This window comes from Sminthopsis crassicaudata, chromosome 1, assembly GCF_048593235.1.
Source record: "Sminthopsis crassicaudata isolate SCR6 chromosome 1, ASM4859323v1, whole genome shotgun sequence".
NCBI classification, from domain to species: domain Eukaryota; kingdom Metazoa; phylum Chordata; class Mammalia; order Dasyuromorphia; family Dasyuridae; genus Sminthopsis; species Sminthopsis crassicaudata.
Window position 1 is genome coordinate 433060731 of NC_133617.1, and position 25081 is coordinate 433085811.

A 25081-nucleotide genomic window follows, 5' to 3' on the forward strand; every position below is an offset into this window, starting at 1 on the left:
TCATATAGATTGCACCATTTCATTGCATAATTTGTTTCATTCAGTAACCCTTCTGTAATTTTGAGCAGCATTGACCTAATCTTGACAAAGCCTTCTGTTTTGTTAAACAAAGCATTAGGACTTAGACATTTTTTTTTTTTTTAACACTTAAGTTAATGACAGATCTTGGCTGAGTTTATATGATACTACCCGTGTTTCCCCGATAATAAGACACTGTCTTATTTTTTTTTTGGACAGAAAAACACCAGAGGGCTTATTTTCAGGGGAGGGCTTATTTTAATGAACATTGACAGCAATTTTAATAAACAGGTAAATGTGAATAAAAAAATGTACCTTTATTCAATAATGATCGTATCATCTTCTTCAACAACATCATCATAAGTGTCCGTACCCTGAATTCAGTCCTGGATGTCTTGCGCCTCCATTTCCTTCAGAAGAAGTGGACCCAATCTGTCATGTCCAGCAATATCACTGCTGCAGCTCTGATTGGATGCAGCTCAGAGCGCGGCATGTGCTTCATGTGGAGGGGGGGGAGGAACGGGGGACGACGGTGCATACAGAGGGTACCATAATGTAGTGTGTAGCGCAGGGGATCACCTTCACTACAGTAGCAATCTCAATAGGGCTTATTTTCGGGGGAGGGCTTATTTTAGAGGAATCTTACACAGTAAGGGGAGGGCTTATTTTCGGGATAGGTCTTATTATCGGGGAAACACGGTAGCTGCAGCACAGTGCCTTATGATTTCATTTTTTCATTTAGCCATTATATAGATATATAAACTGCTTTCAGTTATATTTAATAACTCTAATGATATGTTCTGTTTGTCTCCCTTTACTATTTTTTTGTAAAGTGAAATTTGTTTGCTCCAAAATGATTTTTGCCCATTTAAAAGCTGTTTTTCATAAACTCTTAGAAAATTTCTTCTTTTTGACAGAGAAATTTTTCAATAATTGACTTGGGACAGTGTCATTCCTGTGATTTTCTAACATTGAATGGGTTTTTGTTTGTAAGACTGGTATTTGTAAATTGTTCTAATTGTGTTCTTCTCATTAAACTTTGGCTTCAGGATACAAGTCAGTCTCTTAACAAACTTAATCTTAGTTTTGCCTTGATAGCCTGTTCTGTGTCTTATCTGAATAATCAGACTAAGATTTTTTAAAGTATGGCGTCTATCCATTGGTTCATTTCAGCTTGATTTCTACACCAAACCTTCAGTTTCTATTCTTCCTTACTGAACACTAAGAATTTTATACTTTCAAAATGCAAACAAGATGATTGTCTGGCTGTGTGTGTGTGTGTGTGTGTGTGTGTGTGTGTGTGTGCAGATCATCTCTATTGCTTGATGTCAACAATGTGCTTCAAGTGATTAGTACAGTATTTTGATACAATTCTTTCTTTTTTATTCCATTTTTCCCCATTTGTATGTAAAAAATATTTTCAACATTTGTACCTTAAAATTTTGAATTATAAATTTTCTCTTTCCTTTGCTCCCTTACCTCTCCCTAAAACAGCAAGCAATTTGATATAGGTTATACATGGGCAGTCATGCAAAATATATTTCCATATTAGTCATGTTATGAAAGAAGATGCAGACCAAAACAATTAAAATAAAGTGAAAAATAGTATGCTTTGATCTGCTTTCAGATTCCATCAGTTCTTTCTCTGAAAGTAGATAGCATTTTTCAACATCAGTCCTTTGGAATTATCTTGACTAATTGTATTGCTGACAATAGCTAAGTCATTCACAATTGATCATCACTTAATATTGCTGTTACTCTATACAGTGTTCTTCTGAGTCTGCTCACTTCATTCTGCATCAGTTTGTGTAAATCTTTCCAGGTTTTTCTGAAATCTGCCTGCTCATCATTTCTTATAACACAATTTTATTCTATTACAATAGTATGCCACACTTCATTCTTCATACAATTCCTTCTTTGACTTGAAAGGTGTACTTAGTTCTATTAAGGGAGGGATGATAATGGGTTTAAGGTTGATCGGAACTATGAACGACAAACTGGTTTTTGCCATTATTATTTTGTTTGTTTTTGCTGAGGCATTTGAGGTCAAGTGATTTACCCAGGGTCACACAGCTAGGAAGAGTTAAGTGTCTGAGGTCAAATTTGAACTCAGATCCTCTTGACTTTAGGGCTGGTGCTCTGCATGACCTAGTTGCCCCAAGACAAACTGTTTCTAATACAAAAGGCCACATTTTGTATGAATCAATTTTTCTTAACAGGGTTGTGATGGTAGAGGTTTTTAAATAGAGAGTAGCTTTCCATGTAAATATTAAGTACTCAACTATCTATCTTTTGCTTGGATCTGGTTTGCATATTTTCAGCATGTTACTTAATAATGAGTGTAGAACTAAATTTAAAGCTTGTGGTAATCAACAAGAGTGGAATAATTCTTCTGGTATTTGGGAGTGGCTTGTTCAACAATTACCAAATTAATAATAAGCTACCCTTTATACCTTTGGAATTTGGGGTATATACATTTTGTCCCACAGACAGCATATTTGTTTTCTTGTGTTTATAGAAGTTTTGGGAAGTGTAAATTGTGAAACATATACAAGAACAGTGTTTTAAGGAGTCGCTTGTATTCTTATCTTTTGAAAATAAATATGTAGTTTCTATTCTTAAGAAAGAAGGGATCAAGCTTGCTCCAGGGAGAAACTGGTAAATTGCTTTGCTAGGAATTTATGCAACTCTGTAAAGTGTTTGAGCCAATGATCATGGTTCTTATCTGGACATGTTACTTTATAATTTTGTAGAGGTGTTTTTATTTGTCTCCAACCTTGACGTAATTCTTTCTGTCTTTCATTATATTAATAATACATAAATTTTTCTGTTTTGTGTTTGATCCAGCTTAATTTTTCTTTGTGTTGATCTATTCCTTTGACCGTAGAAATGACCAGAAAATTTTCACATTTACCTTTAAGGATTCTCCCCTTTTTGGGGAGGTGGGGAGGATCTGTAGTGTAATTTTTAAGTAATGATGAATTATTTGTTTTCTTTGCGTTGCTCTGATATGTCATTAACAACCTTTTGTATTTCAATTATTAAGAGTATTGAAGATTTTTTATACTTTTATTTTCCAGATTTCATTCTGCAGGTTTCTTTTTTGTTTCTTTTAATTAGGCAATAGATATTCAACTTTTCTATTGCATTGATTACATCGATTACATCAATTAAATATTGATGTAATTAATCTTCAGATATTTTTTCCATTAATTCTTTGATAGTTTTCTTAAAAAGTATTTCATACCTGTCCTGGGCCATTTTCTTAAACAAATCTGCCTTTCTTCCTATAGTTCTTAAATTTTCATTATCTGCAGTATAGACTGTTGTGTATAGGGCTCTACTTTTTTTAAAATACTTTTTATCAAATATAGTAGGAGGATGTATTTGTTTATGATGGTTCTAGTGAGTGAATCAATAAATATTGTTTTAATAGAGTTGCTTTCTTGGTTGTATGCATGCTGTTGATCTCACTTTCCAAAATTCTCATCTAAGTATATTCTTCTCTTCAGACTCAATTCAGTATATTAATGATATTTTTGCCATCTGTTTCATTATTAGGTAGTACTTCTGGAGTTTGTGTTAAGTATAGATTGTCAATGCCTTCAGATTCTTCATCTTTTCCCTCTTCTGATTTAAGTAACTCCTCAATTTCCACTCTTATTTCATCTAATTTGGGCTTAGGAATGAAGTTATTTCTTACGATTGCCCTGCATAATCTGCAATACGTTGTTGTATAACTTGGAACTGAGGATATCGTTGACAAAAAGCAGTACGAAGCCCTTGCCAGTGCCTGGTAAGATCTGTTTCCAATTTTCTTGTGATGTAGCGCTGAATCATAATAAAAGCATCATATCTCTAGTCCATTTCACGCACACTCCCGGTTTGCCTGCTTAGTGATCAGTGCTTCTTGCACAGAAGCATCACCAGCAGATGGAGTAATGGTGCTTCTGTGATTCTGTGTATGGGACCTACTCATGGCCCCAGAATAAGAAAGGATGCTGCTCACTGAGGATAATGTGAAGTAGGGACATCCTACAACTCTCTGCTAACCCATCTCTTTCTAAGATTCTTATCACCGGTTATATCGCACCAGCCAGGATGCTAACATACTCAATGGGGAGTGGGGGGAGAGGAGGAGTTTGCTCTTGCATGCCTCAGTCTCCAGCCACAGAATTCCCTCCTTGGCTCTCCCTCCCACCCCAGTCCCTACACTCATGACATGGATCATAGGCTGTGCTTTAGGGGAGCTAAATGGAGGCTATTGTAATTATCACTATCACTGGTAGCAGGAGTCTCCCTAAAGATGGTTAAATCCTCACAATGGTTACATATTTGAATGTTTGCTGTTTGGAGGGTCAAGGGAAATGGAGGCAGACTTTCAATTTTATCAGAATAGTGAGATTTCAGTTAGAAATTCCCTACACAAGTGCAAATCACCACTTTATGATTTATAATCTTAGACTATTATCTGAGAGCACTGGGAAGTTAAATAACTTCGCCAATGCCATAATCATGTTTTAAGGCAATACATGAATCTACAGCTTCCAAGCTCCTAAGGCTAGCCTTTTATCCATTATATTTCACTGGAAAGTAAAGAAGGTGTTTTAAGAAGATTGATGACAATTGTTCTGCCAGTAGCACCAAAAAGGAGTAAATTATGCAGGTAAATGTGGTACATGCTATACTCTAAAGATGCAAAAGTTTTATCATTTTTTAGAAATTCATGAATTCAGATGTATGCTTATGTCTGAAATGTATGCTTAGTCTGAAAAGTCAAAATTTATGAGGTTTACTATATAGTTGCATTGTTCTGCCATTGAATATTAGAAATTGAGCATCAAAGATAATTTCAGATGCATTATCTAGAGAAACAAAAACATCTTATACCTTCCTTCTTTCACTATTGTCTTAAAAAAGCAACACTACACATATACACATCCTGTTAAATGTAACAGGAATTACTCCTTGCAAACAAGATATTGTTGGATTCTGATTTCTAATCCATTTTGCTCTCTACTTCTCATTTAAAGGATGACTTATTCATATTCATGATTACGATTGCTATGTATGTCTCTCATCCTATTCTATTCTATTTATCCTCTCTAATTTTTTTCTGCCATTTTGCCTCCAAACTTTTTTGCTTCTGATTACTGCCTCCCTTGACCTGTGCTCCCTTTTATTACTCTATCCATTTTCCTCTACTTCTCCTTCTATTTCATATTGGGTAAGAGGGATTTCCACACTCAGCTGAGAGAGAGGGGGAGAGGGAAAGGAAAATGAAGAATATTCCTTTATCTTTGAACTAGTTCATTTAAGAATGAAGTTCAAGTGCTGTCCATTCCACCGTTTTTTCCCTCCATTGTAAAGTTCTTCCTTGCATGCCTCAGGAATTACTCCTTAAAATACTGTATCTTAGCAAGTTTTTTTTAAAGTTTTCACATTCCAAGTTGCTTGTAAAGGCCTCAGTCATTATACTTAATGTACTTTTAAAATAATCACTTGGGGAAAAAAGTCTCTCTCTCTATTATTATTACCAAGGGAGGAAAGTATTTTAGGAACCTGAAAATATAGTTTTCTATCAGCTAACTTATTTTTCTAGGGAGGGGAAGAAATTAATGGTACATTTCAACCTTCCAGAATTAAACAGTTTATCTTCAGCTGTTAGCAGTAATGTAATATATCTTAATTCTGAGTTTCCTAAGTACTTACCAAAGTACTCAACCACCCAGCAGTTTTATTACTCTTAAATGCTTTTTGAACAAGGCTGTTTACTGTTTTATTTCATCTGCAAATGCTTATCAAGATTAATCTCCAAATCTGATCTGCCAAGTTGTACCTATAACATTTTATTTCTTAATCACCACTCCTTATGATGTATTTAAATGTACTTTCCATAATCATTACAAATAAGCTTATTTTGTCGAATATTATTATAGTGCATGCTAATAAACTCCTAGTAAGAAAAGTTATTCTTGCTGGCTTTGACTTAAAATATAAATTTAGTGTTGAATTTTGACTCTTAAACTTATTAGTTAACAAATATTTATTTAGAATCTACTGTGTGTATAAATGTGCTAGTTTCAGATAGATCTTAGAGCTGTATCTTCAGTTAGGCAACAACACATCACCTATATCACCTTATCTTAAAGAAACATTTGCTTTTGGGAGTGCAAGCTGATGTGTGGGAACTAAGAATCTGTTAAATGAACTGTTAAACTTTGATCTTTTTAGAATCATTAAGGATAGTTATCACATTATTCAGAATCTTCTAAGCTTGACTCTTATTATTTATATCTTTGTAATTTCAAGGAATCTCATTTACTAGATAATAACATGGGTATTGACCAAGCTTGCAAGTACATACATATACAAGTACATAACTTGTATTTGGCATAAGATTTGGGTGATAGAAATTTAGCCTGAAGGAATTCAGATCTACCTGGCTTCAGCTCCCTCATTTTTCAACTTTTCTTTATTTGTATTTTTTCCATTAGAATGTAAGCGAAATATGGGATAATTGTATTTGTATCCATTTTCAAACCTTACTTCCCATAAAATGTCCATGTAGTATACATTAAGCCATTCCAACTAATGAACAAAAAGATTTTTTAACTAACTTACAGATTTCTTTTAACTCTTTAAGGACTTTAGAATTTGATGATCTCACTTCATCTACCTATTCTAAAGATGAGAAATTGAGATATACAAGATGAAGAGATATCTCCATATTATTGGCAAAACTAGGAAGAGAAATCAGGACTGTTCTATTTGTTTATTGTTGTTATCATTCTTAATGTTGAAATTGGTTTGGATTTTTTAAATCTACTCATCATTTTAAAGAAGAGACTTAATTGACTTTTAGTGAAAGATGCATTTTTCTTATTCAGATTCAAGCTATCAAGAAATTAGAAAATTTAGGTAATGAGCTGCCAGTTAGGATTTTTCATTCTCAGTCACAGATCCTAATCTCATTATTTCTTACTCACACTTCATTTGAAATTTCTAACACTACACCATTGTAACATTGTTCTTTGCCATGTAATTAAGGAAATGGTGTTGGAACCTGAAGCTTCTGTGGACCTGGACTTTGGATAAAATCATAAGGTACCTTTTGCTAAATTCCATGCCATGACAGTACATGCTATGATGATAGTCTATCTTTACAGGTCTGAATACCAAGAATAAATATCAAAAATTTCCAGTCATGACTGAAAAGCATTTAATGAACAAATGACTTAAGCTCTCTTATACAGATAATGCTACAACCTTGACAGAGGATCTAGGCCCCTATTTTTCTATTAACACTAGGGGAAAATGTTACGTCTTCTGATTTGGTTTTTTTTTTTTTTTTCTTCTGTAATATGAAAGAATTGGACTAGGTCACTTCTCTTTGTTTTTTTTTTTTTGTTTTGTTTTTTGTTTTTTTTGTTGTTTTTTTTTTTGTTTTGTTTTTTTAATTTTTTTTTTTTATTCATTTTTCCAAATTATCTCCCCTCCACTCTCCCTCCCCCGGATGACAGGCAATCCCATACATTTTACATGTGTTACAATATAACCTAGATACAATATATGTGTGTAAATACCATTTTCTTGTTGCACATTAATCATTAGCTTCCGAAGGTATAAGTAACCTGGGTAGATAGACAGTAGTGCTAACAATTTACATTCACTTCCCAGTGTTCCTTCTCTGGGTGTAGTTGTTTCTGTACTAGGTCACTTCTCTTGTCCCTACTAGCTCTTAAAGATTTACAATTGTGTGAAGCTTTTTTCAGGTCACATGTGGAATTAGCTCTCTTTAATGGGTTGAATTTTTCCATTAAAAAATCCAAGTCAGCTAAATAAAACACTGCTAAGAAGACTTATTTTGTATCATATGGTATATTGCTTCACAGCTAGAGGTTCAGCAATGCTTTTAATAAATCAAGTTTGAGTAAACCTTCATTATTAAGTTTATTTGTGTCCAGTTGAAATTATGACAGGATACAATATTATTTCCATTACAAAAGGAATGTTACACATTGGTTAAAATAACTGGGGTTTTTTTTAAGTAGAATGTTCTTTTTTTTTTAATTAAAGCTTTTATTTTTCAAAATATATGTGGACAATTCTTCCACATTAGCCCTTGCAAAACCTTGTGTTCCAATTTTCCCTCCTTTCCCCCACATCCTACCTTAGGTGGCAAGTATTCCAATATATGTTAAACATAGAAATATATGTTAAATCTAATGCATGCATACATATTTATACAATTATTGTGCTGCACGAGAAAAATCAAATCAAACCAGTAAAAAAAAAAAAAAAAAAAAAGCAGCAGCAAAATAAAATGCAAGCAAGCAACAACAAAAAGAGTAAAAGTGAGTCAGTAGAGTATTCACCACAAGAATAGACAGGTGTTTAAGTATAAATTCTTTATTGTTTCCTTGCCTGGGACTGGGCATCTTTCTGGAGGGCCTTTCAGACCAGCCTTGATCTCAGTGGAAAACTGCAGGAGGCCAGGCCTGCTGTCAAGGTGGAGTGAATGTGTGAGATGGAGTGAATGAATCTGGCTCTGAGTCCCTGCTGGTGGTTATATACTCTATTATAATTACATTATCATAGGTGTGGATCTTGTAGAACTATATTAAATACTAAGTACATGTACTGAACTAGAGAACTATTAAGCACCATGCTAAACTAGATAACCATTGTTTTATCAATTCCACTAACTTAACACCTTGTAAGAATCTTTGTTTTAAATACAGAATTCTGGCCCATAACAACTTAGCATCAGTTCACGTAAGTCTCTCCAGACCTCTCTGAAATCATCTTGCTGGTCCTTTCTTACAGAACAATAATATTCCATAACATTCATATACCATAATTTATTCAGCCATTCTCCAATTGATGGGCATCCATTCAGATTCTGGTTTCTAGCCACTACAAAAAGGGATGCCACAAACATTTTTGCACATGTGGGTCCCTTTCCTTCCTTTAAGATCTCTTTGGGATAGAAACCTAGTAGAAACACTGATGGATCAAAGGGTATGCATTTTGATAACTTTTTGAGCATAGTTCCAAATTGTTTTCCAGAATGGTTGGATCTGTTTACAATTCCACCAACAATGTGTCAGTGTCCCAGTTTTCCCACATCCCCGCCAACATTTATCATTATCTTTTTCTGTCATTTTAGCCAATCTGAGAGGTGTGTAGTAGTATCTCAGAGTTGTCTTAATTTGCATTTCTCTGATTATAAATGACTTGGAGCATCTTTTCATATGGCTAGAAATAGTTTCAATTTCTTTATCTGACAATTGTCTGTTCATATCCTTTGACCATTTATCAATTGGAGAATGGCTTGATTTCTTACAAATTAGAGTTCAGTTCTCTTAAGTATTTTAGAAATGAGGCCTTTATCAGAACCTTGACTGTAAAAATGGTTTCCTAGTTTATTGCTTCCCTTCTAATCTTGTCTGCATTAGTTTTGTTTATACAAAAATTTTTCAATTTGATATAATCAAAATTTTCTATTTTGTGATCAATAATGATCTCTAGTTCTTCTTTGGTCACAAATTCCTTCCTCTTCCACAGGTTTGAGAGGTAAAATATTCTATGTTCCTCTAATTTATTTATAATCTCATTCTTTATGCCTAGGTCATGAATCCATTTTGACCTTGTCTTGGTGTATGGTGTTAAGTGTGGGTCCATGCCTAGTTTCTGCCATACTAATTTCTAATTTTCCTAGCAGTTTTTGTCAAACAGTGAGTTTTTATGCCAAAAGCTGCAGTCTTTGGATTTGTCAAACACTAGAATATTAAAGTTATTGACTATTTTGTCCTTTTTACTTAACCTATTCCACTGATCAACTAGTCTATTTCTCAGCTAATACCAAATGGTTTTGGTAACCGCTTCTTTATAATATAATTTTAGGTCTGCTACAGCTAGGCCACCTTCATTTGATTTTTTTTTTTCATTAGTTCCCTTGAAATTCTTGACTTTTTGTTTTTCCATATGAACTTTGTTGTTATTTTTTTCTAGGTCACTAAAATAGTTTTTTGGGAGTTTGATTGGTATAGCACTAAATAAATAGATTAGTTTAAGTAGTTTTGTCATCTTTATTATATTTGCCCGCCCTATCCAAGAGCATTTAATATTTTTCCAATTGGTTAGATCAGACTTTATTTGTGTGGAAAGTGTTTTGTAGTTTTGCTCATATAGTTCCTGATTTTCTCTTGGCAGATAGATTCCCAAATATTTTATACTATCGGTAGTTATTTTAAATGGAATTTCTCTTTGTAACTATAACTGTTGTATTTTGTTAGTGATATATAAGAATGCTGATGACGTATGTGGTTTGTATCCTGCAACTTTGCTAAAGGTGTGGATTATTTCTAATAGCTTTTTAGTAGAATCTCTGGGGTTCTCTAAGTATACCATCATATCATCAGCAAAGAGGGATAATTTGGTTTCATTACCTACTCTAATTCCTTTAATCTCTTTCTCAACTCTTATTGCCAAAGCTAGCATTTCTAATACAGTATTGAATAGTAATGGTGATAGTGAGCAACCTTGTTTCACTCCTGATCTTATTGGGAATGGTTCCTGTTTATCCCCATTACATATGATGCTTACTGATGGTTTTAAAATAGATGCTACTGATTATTTTAAGAAAAAGTCCTTTTATTCCTATACTCTCAAGCATTTTTAGTAGGAATGGATGTTGGATTTTATCAAATGCTTTTTCTGCATCTATTGAGATGATCATATGGTTTTTGTTAATTTGATTATTGATATGGTCAATTATACTAATAGTTTTCCTAATATTGAACCAGCCCTGCATTCCTGATATAAATCCTACTGGGTCATGGCGTATTATCCTGGGGGTGATTTTCTGTAATCCTTTTGCTAATATCTTATGTAAGATTTTAGCATCAATATTCATTAGGGAGATTGGTCTATAATTTCCTTTCTGTTTTCAACCTACTTGTTGACCTTTTATTGCTAAGGGACAGGTCAATACTCAGAGAGCCTCCACAGCTGTGGGTCATAACATCTGAAGGACTTGCAGGGCAGCCTTTGCTGACACAGGTGTCGCCAACTGGGAATGAGATAAATTGGAGGCAGAGAGAAAAGGAGAGAGGTCAGACGATGCAATGGCCTCTCAGAGAGGTCAGAGAACAGAAAATGCCTCTCAGTTACCTTGTATCATCCTCTCACAAGAGGAGATCCATTCTGGATCTCCATTGGCCACTGTCAGGTTGCTCCCGTGTATCAATTTGTCAGTTGGAGAATGGCTTGAATTCTTATAACTTTGAGTCAATTCAGATGTATATATTTTAGAAATGAGGCCTTTATCAGAACTTTTCGATGTAAAAATGTTTTCCCAGTTTATTGTAAAGCAATTATCTTTGATGAATCCTTGGAATAAAAGTTTAGTAAAGAATAATGTCAAATGGGGCAGCTAGGTGGTGCAGTGGATAGAACACCAGTCCTGAAGTCAAGAAGACCTCACTTCAAATTTGGCCTCAAACACTTAACATTTCCTAGCTGTGTGATCTTGGGCAAGTCACTTAACCACAATTGTTTCAGGAAAAAAAAAAAGAAGAATAATGTCAAATGTCCATCTTCCAAATTCTAGCAACTTACTATTGGTGAGGGATATGAATTTCAGTTCCCATTGTTCAGGTATACCACTAGTGCTTATATTCCTTGATTGAAATTGCTCTTTATCATTCTACTTGATGTTTTCATACTGTAAGGTTTTACAGATGGCAGTTTTTAAAATATTTGTCTCAAGAGATATTTGTAATACTTCACTATTGCCTATATGAACATAATTGTGTATGTATATATGTACACATGTGTATGTTTGATTATTGTATGTGTATTTGCTTATACACATATCTCACATATAGTGATCTCTGTATATAGAAGTATGTGTGTATATGTGTATGAATACACACATGCATGCAATGATCAATGATCTAGAAGTAGATGTGGGTTAATCTACATCATTTCTCTTAATTTTACAGATGGGGAAATGGTCAGAGAGGCTAAATGATTTGCAGGTCATATAGATAATTATAGGTAAATGGTATATAGTACTCACTGTGTGTGCTAGGTGCGTGCTATGCTAAATAATCTTCAGTTAGTATCTCATTTGATCCTCACAACAATCCTGCAAGATAGGTACTGTTATTAGTCCCATTTTGCTGATGAGGAAACTGAGGTAAAGTAACAACCAAGGTCATACAGAGAGTAAATATCTAAGGTTGGCATTTAAATGAAAGTCTTCCTGTCTCCAGGCCGGATATTCCATCCATTGTACCACCTAATTGCTCCTGATTAGTGCAGAGTAGGTATTTCAACCTAAGTTATTTGTTTCTAACTACAAAGTTTTCTGCTTATTGCATAGAAATTTGTCAATATTTTAAAAAAGCATAAGTTGAGATTTCCCTGAACAGCTTTTTAATTCTTTTCTTCTAATTTCCTTTCCTTATTTTAGATCTTAAATATTTAATTTGTTTTAATTAGCCAAAATCTGCCTTCTCACCTTCTCTGCTAACTCTCTTCCAACTGTTTATGCAGCCTAAGATTGCATTAGCTTTTTTTTTTGCCTGTGTCAGAGAAATCAGTGGGTGTGACAGTTTCATATCTGTATGTAAGATATTATCAACTGTCTGCCTCACTGAGATTATTTGTTCTATATCCCTGTTCTGACACCCAGTGATCTTAAAATTGATTGGGGGAAAAACTTTCAATTTTGAAACTCTAGTTTTTATGCCACAATGTTCTTCCTGTTCTTTGGAAGCAATTCTTCCCTTACTAAGAAGATCTTTTTTTCAAATCAGTGAAAAACATTATTGACTACTCTTTTGATTGTTAGCAAAATTCTGGAATTCACATTTGGTCCACATCCTAGTCATTAGATTATTGTAGGTCTTGTAGTCCTATATCACATGTGGGTTTCTTACCATTATCTTTCACTTTGTGGGGCAGTATCCTACACATTCATAACAGGCTATCTGCCAAGCAAAATTCATGGCCTAACATCTTTACCAATTCTAATTTCCTGTTCTGCTTTCTACATTTCTACAATCCAATAGTATCTCAAGAGGTGAAAATGGTGCTTTATCTTGTATTGCAAGTTTTCAATTTCTCATTCATCCTTTATTTCTTTGTTCTCAGAAAGGTTCTGTCTTTTTACCCAATAATCTATATATAGTACTCATCCTGATGTTTTCTGTTTTTAAAATACCTTTCAGTTTTTCCCTTTTATGAGTCTATTTAAAAGTCTGGGGATTTGCCAGCTTTTTGTTGTGAATGTAGGGTTAAACAGCTGTGTTTGACAAGATCTTTACCAGAGGTTCTAGGATCTTATAATTTTCAATAGAACTTCATCTGTTATCACTACGGATTGCATGATTTGTTCTATAGTCTTTTGTATAATTATTATTATCTCTGCATTTGAAACTCTCAAACTCTAGTCAACAAGCTTTTATGAAACAATTATGTGCAGGGTACTGTACTAATATTTGGAGCAAAAAGAAAAAAAAAGTCAAAAAACAAACCTTATTCTCATAGATCTCATAGTCTAATGGGAGAAACAACATGCAAACAACTCTGTACAATAAGATATATACAGGGTAATTTGTAATTAATTCCAGAGAATAGGCACTAAGATTAAGCAGGACTGAAAAAGGCTTCCTGCAGATGAGCCTTTAGTTGAAATTTGAAGGAAACCAGAAAACCAACATGACATTTTGATCCAAATGTGGGGGACAGCCAGTGAAAATGCCTGGAATTGGGGTGTCATGTGATAACAGCCACATGTCATTGTCTCTGCAAAGCAAAAGAGGAGGAGAGGATTAAGGTATAGAGAGGAAAGTGGAAAATTAATGAAGAACCAGGTCATGAGGGTTTTAAAAAACTAAACAGAGGATTTTGTATTTGATCATGTAGGTATTAAGACTTTGGAGTTTTTTGAGTTGGGGTCCTGGGCATAATGATTAGATTTGTTCTTTAGGAATTTTTTGGAACTAGGCCAAAGTTACCATTCCAGATTTTAAGGCCTTGAAAAGCAGGGATTTGGTCCTAAATATTCTGCGTAAATATTTTAGTATGCACCCCAATCTTTTAAGTTTTTGGCAACCATGCTAAATATTTACTGAAGTCTTGTTTGGAGGAGAGCTAACAACTATGGCTAAGGAAGATGATTCCTATATTTATATTGATAAAACTAATTCTTAATTGAATGTTTCTGTCATCAAAAATATTCAAATTTTGGAGCAATCTCCTGAGTTTCTTAGTCCCCATATTTCATAGGATAGCTACTATTTGACATACTATCCACTTTGAATTACTATTTTTTTTATGTTCTTGTGTGTTTCTACTAAATAGAAAAATTATATTAATCTTCTGAAATAATAGGAAACACAATCTGTTTGCATAAAACTGGTTCATTAGTTCAATATTAAAGCTCTCAGCATCCCTTCAATTTTCTAGATTATCCCAATTGTCATTCTTATTTTACCATGTACATATTGTGGTGCTTTGAAATGGCCAGATAGCACAGTGGATAGAGCATTAGGTCTGGATTTGAGGAGACCTCAGCTTAAATTTGGCCTTAAATACTTAGTGACTGTCTGACTGCCTCTCTCTTTGCCATTGATTGGCAAAGAAGATTTTTGTTCATGTTTTCCATCACATACTCTGTACAAGATCTACCCAGCATGGGAAAACTAGACCTTTGTCACATGTTCTATTTTTCCATTAGACCAGCTAGATTTAAGGTCTATCATTATTGCCACAAGATTGGTCCACCCCCTTTTCCTGTCATTCTTATGCTTGATAATCTTGTATCCCATTTGTCACATGCATATCATCATTTGGTGTCATTATCACCTTTTATGCCAACATTGCCATTTACCTTTGGATTTTTTTAATAGTTCATTTTGTTTATTTTGTGTGTGTATAAAACAACATATAAATATTTTTGTTGTGAGCAGTTTGTGATCATTAATATGTTTATTAATTTAGTACTGGTATATAACCTTAGCTACATTATTTCTCTATCTTACTTTTTTTTCTAGTTGTTCCTTAGTATTTTTCCTTTCTAATGTGCCTGTAGTAATGTTTAATACTTATCACTGTGTTGTGTATTGTTGCTATAACCATTTCATAAAAAATGCAGGTACACCAGCGAAAGAACTCTGGGAGATGACTATGAACCACTATATAGAATTCCCAATCCCTCTATTTTTGTCCGCCTGCATTTTTTATTTCCTTCACAGGCTAATTGTACACTGTTTCAAAGTCCGATTCTTTTTGTACAGCAAAATAACTGTATGGACATGTATACATATATTGTATTTAACTTATACTTTAACATATTTAACATGTATTGGTCAACCTGCCATCTGGGGGAGGGGGGGAGGGAGAAGGTGGGAAAAAGTTGGAACAAAAGGTTTTGCAACTGTCACTGTTGAAAAATTACCAATGCATATATCTTGTAAATAAAAAGCTGTAATTTTAAAAAAGTAGGTACATAAAGTTTATCATAATTCTGAGATCTATAGGAGTGAGTAGGTCTGAATCCATATTGACCTGTGTTCATCTTAATGTTCTTCCCAAATACCTCTATAAGAGAAAAGTTTCCAAAAAGTTTTGTAAGTAGACATGAAATAGAAATCATTTTTAAATATGTAACTAAGCCTTAGAATTATAAGCACTGTTAACTTGCTTTCCATTTCTGAGACCCTGGGCCACCTCTTGAAGGCATCAAAAAAAACACAATTTCCTTTCTCTTCTCCATGATCCCAAAAGAATGAAATGTGTTAAGTGCAGTTTCAAGGTGGTTTTGAGTGTACAAGCACTTTAAATAATCGGATAACCAAATTTTCTGAAGACATATTCTCAGCAAAAATATCTTTGTAGATTTTTGTTTTTTAAAACTTCTATGGCATACTTTATTACAAGAATCTTTTTTCTTTTCATAACTTTGGAGCAATCTCTAGTATAACTAGGTACTTCACATCAAAAGACAAACCTGACCCTTGTTATGTAGACTGTGGCCTATGCTTTTTGAATATAATTATATTTCAGGAGACTTTGTACATCTGAAACTGTACAGTAGTATTAATATTTAGGGTATATCAGATCTACAGAATATCCACTTAATTATTTTCTGTTGTATATTCAGGAACACTGATAATAACCCTAATCTAAAATTAATTCTATTTTTCTAAAATGGCTTTAATCATTAATGGCTTGTAGATCATGGATCTAAAGTTGGAAAAGACCATCTTGGAAGATTATATGGTCCAACTTCATTTTCTTGTCAGTAAAATGGAGGTCTAGAGAAATTAAGGTCACCCAATAAGGAGAAGAGTCAGGATTCAGACTCATGTCTTAAGTCCATTGATCTTTTCATTGCGCCATATGATATTCTCTGTTAATATTTTAAATGCTTGCTCAAACATTTTATGCCTCTCTGTTGATATAGAAATATATTAACTCATACATTTTTTCAAACTAACTCTTCTGTATATACCTTTTAAGTAATAAGCTCCTAAGTTTTATTACATAATAATTTCTTTAACTTTCAGATGTGGATAGCTGCCAATTTTGCTGATTGCTGATTAAGTGTTATTGGCAGCAAGAGTGTTTAAAATGTAAGGAGATTGGCTTATAAAAATAACTCTGACACCTTTTGTGTTGTTTCGCTTTTTACATTTCAGTTTTACAGCTACCAGCACAGTAGGAAAGAGAAACATGAGCCCCATTCAAGAGGAAGCTGGCTCTGAAGACATAGAGTCAGTGGAAATATCAGACTGTGAGCTTGATCAGACAGATTTCTCTGCAGAATCCCTTACAGAAGGGAAGAAAAAAGCCAAAAAATGTAAAAAAACGAAGAAAGAACTCACGTCAGCTGGTAGGTATTATTTCCTAAAGGTCAAAGATTACTTTCTTTACCTTGAATCTTTTATAAATTCATGAGTTTGAGGAGGGATCTTAGGATCACTTAAGTGTGTCAGGTCTTTAGTTGTCTATGAGAGATTTAAAGACCTATTTATATTTAATTTCATCTGTAAAATTCAATCAGATTAAAGACAAAACACTACAAAAATGTCCCAATTAAGTTTTAGGGGTATAGAGGAAAGAATACATATTAAATATTACTCTTTTTTTTAGTTATAGACATGGGACATAGTTCATATTCATCTTCCTTTTCAGATACAAGGTTAGTTGAATTTCATTAATATTAAGGAAATCAACAGTGAAGCCAAAATGTTGCATGCATATTTTAAATATATCATGATTAAAAAAAAAACCATATATATATATATATATATATATATATATATCTCATGATAAAGCTTTTAATTGACTCAAAACTGTAACATACTAGATGCCCTAATTATGTATACTCACTAGCTCAGGGAATTTATCTGTGCTTCTCATTATTACTTGCCATTTAAAAAGGGGGAAAAAAAGTGTTTGTACAGTTAAAATCTTTGCTTGCACTTTTTTCCCCTTGGAAAAAAAAAAGTTAATATAGCTTTTTTTTTTCTTCAGGATACAAATATAGTTTTTAGCATTCACCCTTGCAGAACCTTGTTGTTCCAAATTTTTCTCTCTCCCTTTCCCCCACTTTAGATATAAAGTAATCTAATATAAGGGGGGAAAATGTGGGGGGGGGGGGGAAACAAGCAAATAACCAAAAAAAAAAAAAAATTAATGAAACTACTATGTTGTGTTCCACATTCAGTCCCCATAGTCCTCTTTCTAGATGCAGATGGCTCTCTATCACAAGTCTACTGGAATTTTTGTCTGCCTGTTTGAAGACACTTGTCTGCTATTAAATATTTAGCATTCTATTCAGTGAGATTTTTCATGTAGTTTTCTTATTTGTTTTACTTTTTGTATCTTAATTTTTTTTTTTTTTCAATTTTTCTCAGTTTTACACAGTGAACTTTTCCAAGTATCTGTTATTTCCTAGGGAAATATTTTTAGTTCCTTTGATTTTATTTCCCATTAATAGAATGCTGTAATTAACTTTCTTTGCTGCTTTTTATTATTTTAAGTGAAAACATCTATGGGTTATTTAGAATTATAAATCTAAAGTACTACAAGAAAAGCATACATTTTTCTCCCATTGATAGTAAAACTGCCAGTCTCAGGAATTGAGCTCAAAACAGATTTTTTTACTTCTGTCAAATATGTGACTTTTTAAGAAATTGATAACTTTTAATTAAATTGGCCATATCAAGTGAGTTGTTTTCTTTTGGATTGCCATTCTTACAATAAAGCCTTTTAACAGAGCAAGTATAGCAGTTTAATGAATCCTTTTAACCTAGTTTGTTTACTTAATATTATTAGTATCCATAAGATGTGGGTCAGAGATAGCAGATGCTTACCATGTTGAATCTAACAATATTGATTATTCATTTATTGTCATTACTCAATATTGTCAATGTAATTTTGTGAAACTACCGAATTCAAGCAATCTTAATGGTATTTGCATAAGCATATACATTCAATATTAGAGCAGCTTTTCCTTTTAAATACCCCTGTTGTGTAATGAACTAGGTACAACCTCAAGCAGAACCCTGAAGAGCAGAACTCAAAGTATTCCCAGACTTCCACAAAAGAAATCTCATGGGAGAAATTCTGCATGAGGAGTTTAAGCTTCTCAGCCTGGGAATGATTCCATCAGAATTCAAGGAGGGTTCTTTGTCTAACACTTTATTTATAGTGCTACTATAAAAGAAACAAAGGTATGGGCCCTCCCTACCAGTTAATTACTTACACTTTTTATTATTGGAAATAGTGAAAAAAGGGTTGCTTACCAAATCTCACAACAAACACTTGTATGTGTGTAATAAAGATTACACTAACTAAACCAGTTACTTTTCAGGTACTTTATTTAAGTGGTTATGGTGTACTAGATTTAGAGGCAATCCTGTATCTGCCACTGATTACCTATTTGACTCTGAACAAGTAACTCACTTTCCCTTCCTTGGCCTTGGTTTTCCTCATTTGTGAAATATAGGGATTAGATGGCCTTAAAGATCATTTAGAACTATTACCTCTAATTCTATGAGTTTTTGATCCTACGATTAGATTAATATATTATTTCTTTAATTTATTTATTGTAAAAGAAATATTATTTTAAAATGCTTTGTTACAAAATCATTAATATTAATATTGATAATTGATTTCTTTTAAGTCTTTATTTACATTATCTCATTTTACTCCAAAGGCAGATAATTCAAATATTATTAGTCCCCTTTTGTTGGAAACTCATTAAGGTTCCTAAGGTCACCCAGAGCTAATAAATAGCTAAGCCAAGATTTGAAATAAGGGTATTTTGCCCATTAGATTTAGCCCTATTTCCTTTTATCATACCACTTCCTATGGGTATCAAGTTCATTTAAATGAAAGAATATTCAAAAATATAATAGAAAAGGAATGACTTTTTACCAACTATTATAATCATACTGGTTTAATTTTCAAAGTATAGTATTTATACTGTTTTGGACTTGGATGTTAATTTTTTTTAAAGTAGCATATAGTATGAATTTCCATTTGTAGTGTATATTTGTATCTAAGATTATATTATTTTCAAGACTTTTTTTTTTTTTTTCTGAGGCAGTTGGGATTAAGTGACTTGCCCAGGGTCACACAGCTAGGAAGTGTTAAATTTCTGAGGTCACATTTGAACTCAGGTCTTCTTGACTTCAGGGCTGGTGTTCTATTCATTGTACCACCTAGCTACCTCTCCAAGACTTTTTAATAGAATGGCTTGTTCAGCCCACTAAACCCATAAGGTGAATCAGTCATGAGTATATGGCATAAATATAGGCTGAATGGCATTTTTTACCTGGCATTTTGTAAGTTTATATTCTTAACTTTCAATCACCATATCCATCTTCCACCCATTCTACCTGATACACTCTACCAAAAAAATTACATGATCAGTTTGGCAACCAGATCAGACAAGATTGACAGAAATCAAAAGCTGCTCGGATACCACTGAAATAAAATATTTTTTGGAAGGAAGTTTCCATTTGGGTACAAAGAGGAAATGTACCAAAATATCATTTATGGTTAAATTCTTTAATGTAAAAAGAGAAATCCAGTTCTAAGTTTGGGGTTCTTCTCTCCCTTCCATCACCCCTTACACACATAAAAAGCACGATTGCATGATACATTAGACCTTTAATGTTTGCCAAGAGCTGTGTTTTATTGGAGTCTTGGAAAAACTGCTGAACTTTTAAATCTTATACCCTTAAGATTACACTGAAAAGTTTCAAATACACTTAAAACAATAATCTTCTCAGATACTGTTACAGGTTTCATTAAAGTTAGAAATAAGTTCTAAAGTTGCTGTCAGTCATTTGAAGCCCAGGCAAAAGCAGTTCACTTACCTCCCATGAAGATTTTTAATGACTATATTAGGATTGGTTTACAACTTAAATATTGAAAAAGAGATTTATGAAGCAAAAATAGCAGCTTGCATGTTGCATGCTTGTGCCTCTCCTTTGCCTAGTGATAGGCCAGAGCTTCTTTAAACATGCTAGCATGCTCTATTGGAGGTGAATGCTGTAGGACCCCCATGTGGAAGTATTGCTTTTTAATGAAGTCCCTTAGAGGCCTGACTAACTAAAGGATAGGGTCCAAGATTGATTGGCCTTTTCCTGAATCCTCCTTTTTAGTACTTTTTTGCTTGTTGTCTTCCCCATTAAACTGAGCTCCTTGAAATTTTGGTCTTTCTTTGTATCTTCAGTGCTTAGCCCAGTGTCTAGTACATAGAAATATTTAATAACTGCTTATTGATTAACTGAAGTTAGTCAGTTTTAGAATTTTTGAAAATCCATTTTGGTTTGGCAAGAAGATAGTCATTAGTTATGGAAAAAGTCTCTTTGCCTTTGTGTTTTTCCTTTTTTCAAACATGCAAATTTGATCAGAAGGGTAAGTAGATTGAAGTAAACTTATAGAATCTTGGAGTAAGGAGACAATTTAAAAATCATATAATCATAAGGTCAGATGTGAGGTTGGAAGATGCCGGGAGCAGCTATTCCCATCCCTTTCTTCACAGTTGGAAAAACAGGCCCAGAGAAGATGACTTGGCCAACCAAGACCATGTGAATAATATACATTTGCAGCAGAATCTGGCTGAAGATGGAAGGACCTCAGAAGCCATGGAATCACATGCCTTTATTTTAGAATGAAAAAGTAAAGGACCCCGAGAAGTTGTATAGTTTAACCAAAGCAGTTGGTTGTAAAGGGCTGAAACTCTTGAGTTAATGCACTGAGGTCAGACAATCGAGCACTTAAGGCTAATTACCGAGTGGACAATACTCTATTAGAATATACTTGGAAAATGGGCCCTCCCACTATCCTGTGCTGGCCAATCATTTGGTATATACAGAGAATTATAGGAGGGACTAGGGGGTGGAATAAGACTAGCCAGAGTCACTTCTGGGCAGGAGACAAAGAGGAGAGGTCGCAGAGATCCTGCGCGTCTATTCCCTTTACTTCTACCACTAAAGACCAAGAATAAAGACTTTTGCTTATCCTAACTCCGGCTGATTCTAAGGTATCCAGGGTGCTAACATGGTCATCATAGTTGGTGACAGAATAAGAAATAGAGCCTGACCGTCCATACACCTATTCCTGTTCTGCAGAGGAAGCTGGTAACCTCTTGAAGGCAGACCCTATAGGCTTTAAAAAATGAGTAAAAAAATCATGAATGATAGCTTCTGTACAGAAAGAGAGCAGGTTTTCAACCCCAAGAAGACTAATAGCAGACAGTCTCCAGACAATTGTTGGTCCCCAACACAAAAAGCTCTCCTAGAAGAGACTATTAAAAAATCTTAAAAGAGAGCTAGAAGAAAAATGGAGAAAGGAAAGAGAAGCTATGCAAGAGAGTAACAACTTCCTGAAATGTGAATTGAAAAAGGTAAAAAACTCCCAGGAAGTGCAAGGAAACAGAATTTGTGAATTGGAAAAAGGAAATAACTCACTAAAAAAAAAAAAAAAAAAAAAGTGAAATGGAAAAAAATTCCATAGAAATATTATTGTTCTATAAGAAATGACCAACAGGAGAAATACAGAGAGGCTTGGAGAGACTTACATGAACTGATGCTGAGTGAAACGAGCAGAACCAGAAGATCATTATACACTTCAACAATGATACTGTACGAGGATGTGTGCTGATGGAAGTGGATTTCTTCAACATAGAGAAGAGCTAATCCAATTCCAATTGATTAATGATGGACAGAACCAGCTACATCCAGAAAAGGAACACTGGGAAATGAATGTAAACTGTTATTTTTACCTTCTGAATCCAATTCTTCCTGTGCAACAAAAAATTCGGTTCTACACACATATATTGTATCTAGAATATACTGTAATATATTTAACATATATAAGACTGCTTGCCATCTGGGGGAGGGGGTTGGGGGAGGAAGGGAAAAAATCTGAATAGAAGTAAGTGCAAGGGATAATGTTGTAAAAAATTACCCATGCATATGTACTGTCAAAAAAATGTTATAATTATAAAATAAAATAAAAATTATTAAAAAAAAATTCCATAGAGCAAAACAACACATTTAAAAATTCAATTAGTCATATACAAAAAGAAATTTAAAAAGCTAATGAAGAAAATAACTCATTAAAAATCAGAACTGAACAAATAGAAATTAAAGAATCATTGAGACATCAAGAATCAGTGAAGCAAAACCAAAAAAATTTAAAAATATAAAGAAACATTAAATATCTACTTGAAAAATCAACAGACCTAGGAAAACAGATCTAGGAGAGATAATCTGAGGATTATTGGACTTCCCGAAAATTATGATGAAAAAAAAAGCCTAGATTCTATTTTATAGAAAATCATCAAAGAGAACTGCCCAGAGGTAATAGAACCAGAAAGTAAAATAGGCATTGAAAGAATTCATCGAACACCTGATATTCCAAAAGGCAAAAGAACTTTGAATGCAGCCAAGAATAAACTACCCAGCTAAGTTTAGCATTTTCTTCCATGGAAGAAGATGGACATTTAATGAAACAGATGAATTCCATTTGTTTCTAAGGAAAAAAACAAAAAGTTTGATCTCCAACCATAGGACTCAAGAGAAGCAGAAAAAGGTAAAAGGAACTCTTGAGAACTGTTGTGGATATACATAAAGACCACATGTATAATTTGATTTTACTGATATAACATAAAAAAGGGAAGTAGAAATGGAAAGGGGATAGTGTCAGAAAAAGGGAAAAGGGGAGATAAAAAGAGGGAAACTACATTCCATGAAGAGGCAAAGGAAATCTATCATATCTGAGGGAAGTTAGAGAGGGGGAGGAACATTGTGTAAACCTTACTCTCATCAGAATTGGCTCAAAGAGAAAATAATTGACATATTGGTTTTACAGAAAATTCTCTCACCTCATTAAAAAGGAGGAGAAGAAAAGGGAAAAGAAAAAGAATAATAAGGGAAAGGTACAAGAAAGGGAAAGGGATTTAAAGGGAGAAGGGAGGGATCCTAAAGAGGGAGGGCTGTGTGACACAAGTGGGGTCCATAAATTTAATACTGGGGAAGGGATTTAGGGGGGCAAGGAAAAAAAAAAGCATAATCTGGGGATAATATGATGGCAGGAAATACGGAATTAGTAATTTTAACTGCGAATGTGAATGGGATGAACTCTCCCATTAAGTGGAGGCAGATAGCAGACTGGATCAAAAGTCAGAACCCTACAATATGTTGTTTACAGGAAACACATTTAAAGCACGGAGATACATACAGAGGAAAGGTAAAAGGTTGGAGCAGAATCTATTAAGTTTCAGGTAAAGCCAGAAAAGCAAGGGTAGCCATCCTATCTCAGATCAAGCAAAAGCAGAAATTGATCTAATTAAAAGAGATAAGGAAGGAAACTATATCAGGCTAAAAGGTAGCATAGACAATGAAGCCATATCAATACTAAACATATATGCACCAAGGGGTATAGCATCTAACTTCCTAAAGGAAAAGTTAAGAGAGTTGCAAGAAGAAATAGACAGCAAAACTATAATAGTGGGAGATCTCAACCTTGCACTCTCAGAATTAGATAAATCAAACCACAAAACAAATAAGAAAGAAATTAAAGAGGTAAATAGAATATTAGAAAAATTAGGTATGATAGAAGAAATAGAGCCTGAGCTCTCCTGAATTTAGTAAATAGAAGTAATTTCAGCAAGAACCATTAATGGGAAAGGAGATTGGGAGGGAAGTTCATGGGCTTTTTTTTTTTTTTTTTTTAGTTTATTTAAATAAGTCTTTGCCCTATTGTGAAATGATGCCTATGCAAATCCAATTCCCAGAAGACTTGGTCTTTTCTCTATTTCATCTTTAGGACTTAAGAAATTCAATAGTTTCAAGTACTTCTTTTTTATATGATTGAAGAAAGTTACTGGTACAATTGGCTAGGGTTTTTTGTTTGTTTGTTTGTTTTGCCTAAATCTCAAAAGCAGCCTTTAAAACTGAAGCATATCAATTAGGTTATCTTGTGCCTCAGTCAGGCACCCCATTCAGTTTTGCCAACTGAAATGGACATCTCCTTGTAGCTCACATAAAAAATTTTCTGGCAAAGTTGTCATTAGCTCTTCTAATTCTTTCCAAACTTGATGAAATAGATGTATCACAGCATTCGTTCCCCCCAAAATTGAAATATTTGTGCTTCTCTATTGTATATTTGTTTATAAAATCTTTACTTTTTCACAGCATTGTTATCAATTGGAGTCTCATTTACTTTGATGGTAACAAAGTATAATTGAGTTTGAAAAGTTCATGTTGCAAGTGATGACAGTTGTACAGTCTAGATGCTACACTCATAGAATGTTTTCTGAAAACAAAGAAAGAAAACCTATATAAGCTTTCTACTTACTTAGATCTTTTGTTGGAGAAATTACTTAAGATGAGAACATATGAATGAATTAATCAGTACAAGTTTTCATATCAAAATTATTGATCTTTCTCAAAATATTAAGAATGTTGTGATGGGAAGAAAGTTAGACTTGAAATTAGAAAATCTAGATTTGAATCAT

The 25081-nt window shown here is 33.7% G+C and overlaps 1 protein-coding gene across 1 annotated transcript in view; it reads left to right on the forward strand.

Moving 5' to 3' along the window:
• PARN (poly(A)-specific ribonuclease) overlaps positions 1-25081 on the forward strand; it is a 172747-nt gene that overhangs the window by 140385 nt on the left and 7281 nt on the right. Inside the window, exon 23 of the mRNA XM_074280570.1 lies at positions 16737-16930. Coding sequence (XP_074136671.1) covers positions 16737-16930 — 194 coding nt within the window. The remainder of the gene's footprint in view (positions 1-16736; positions 16931-25081) is intronic.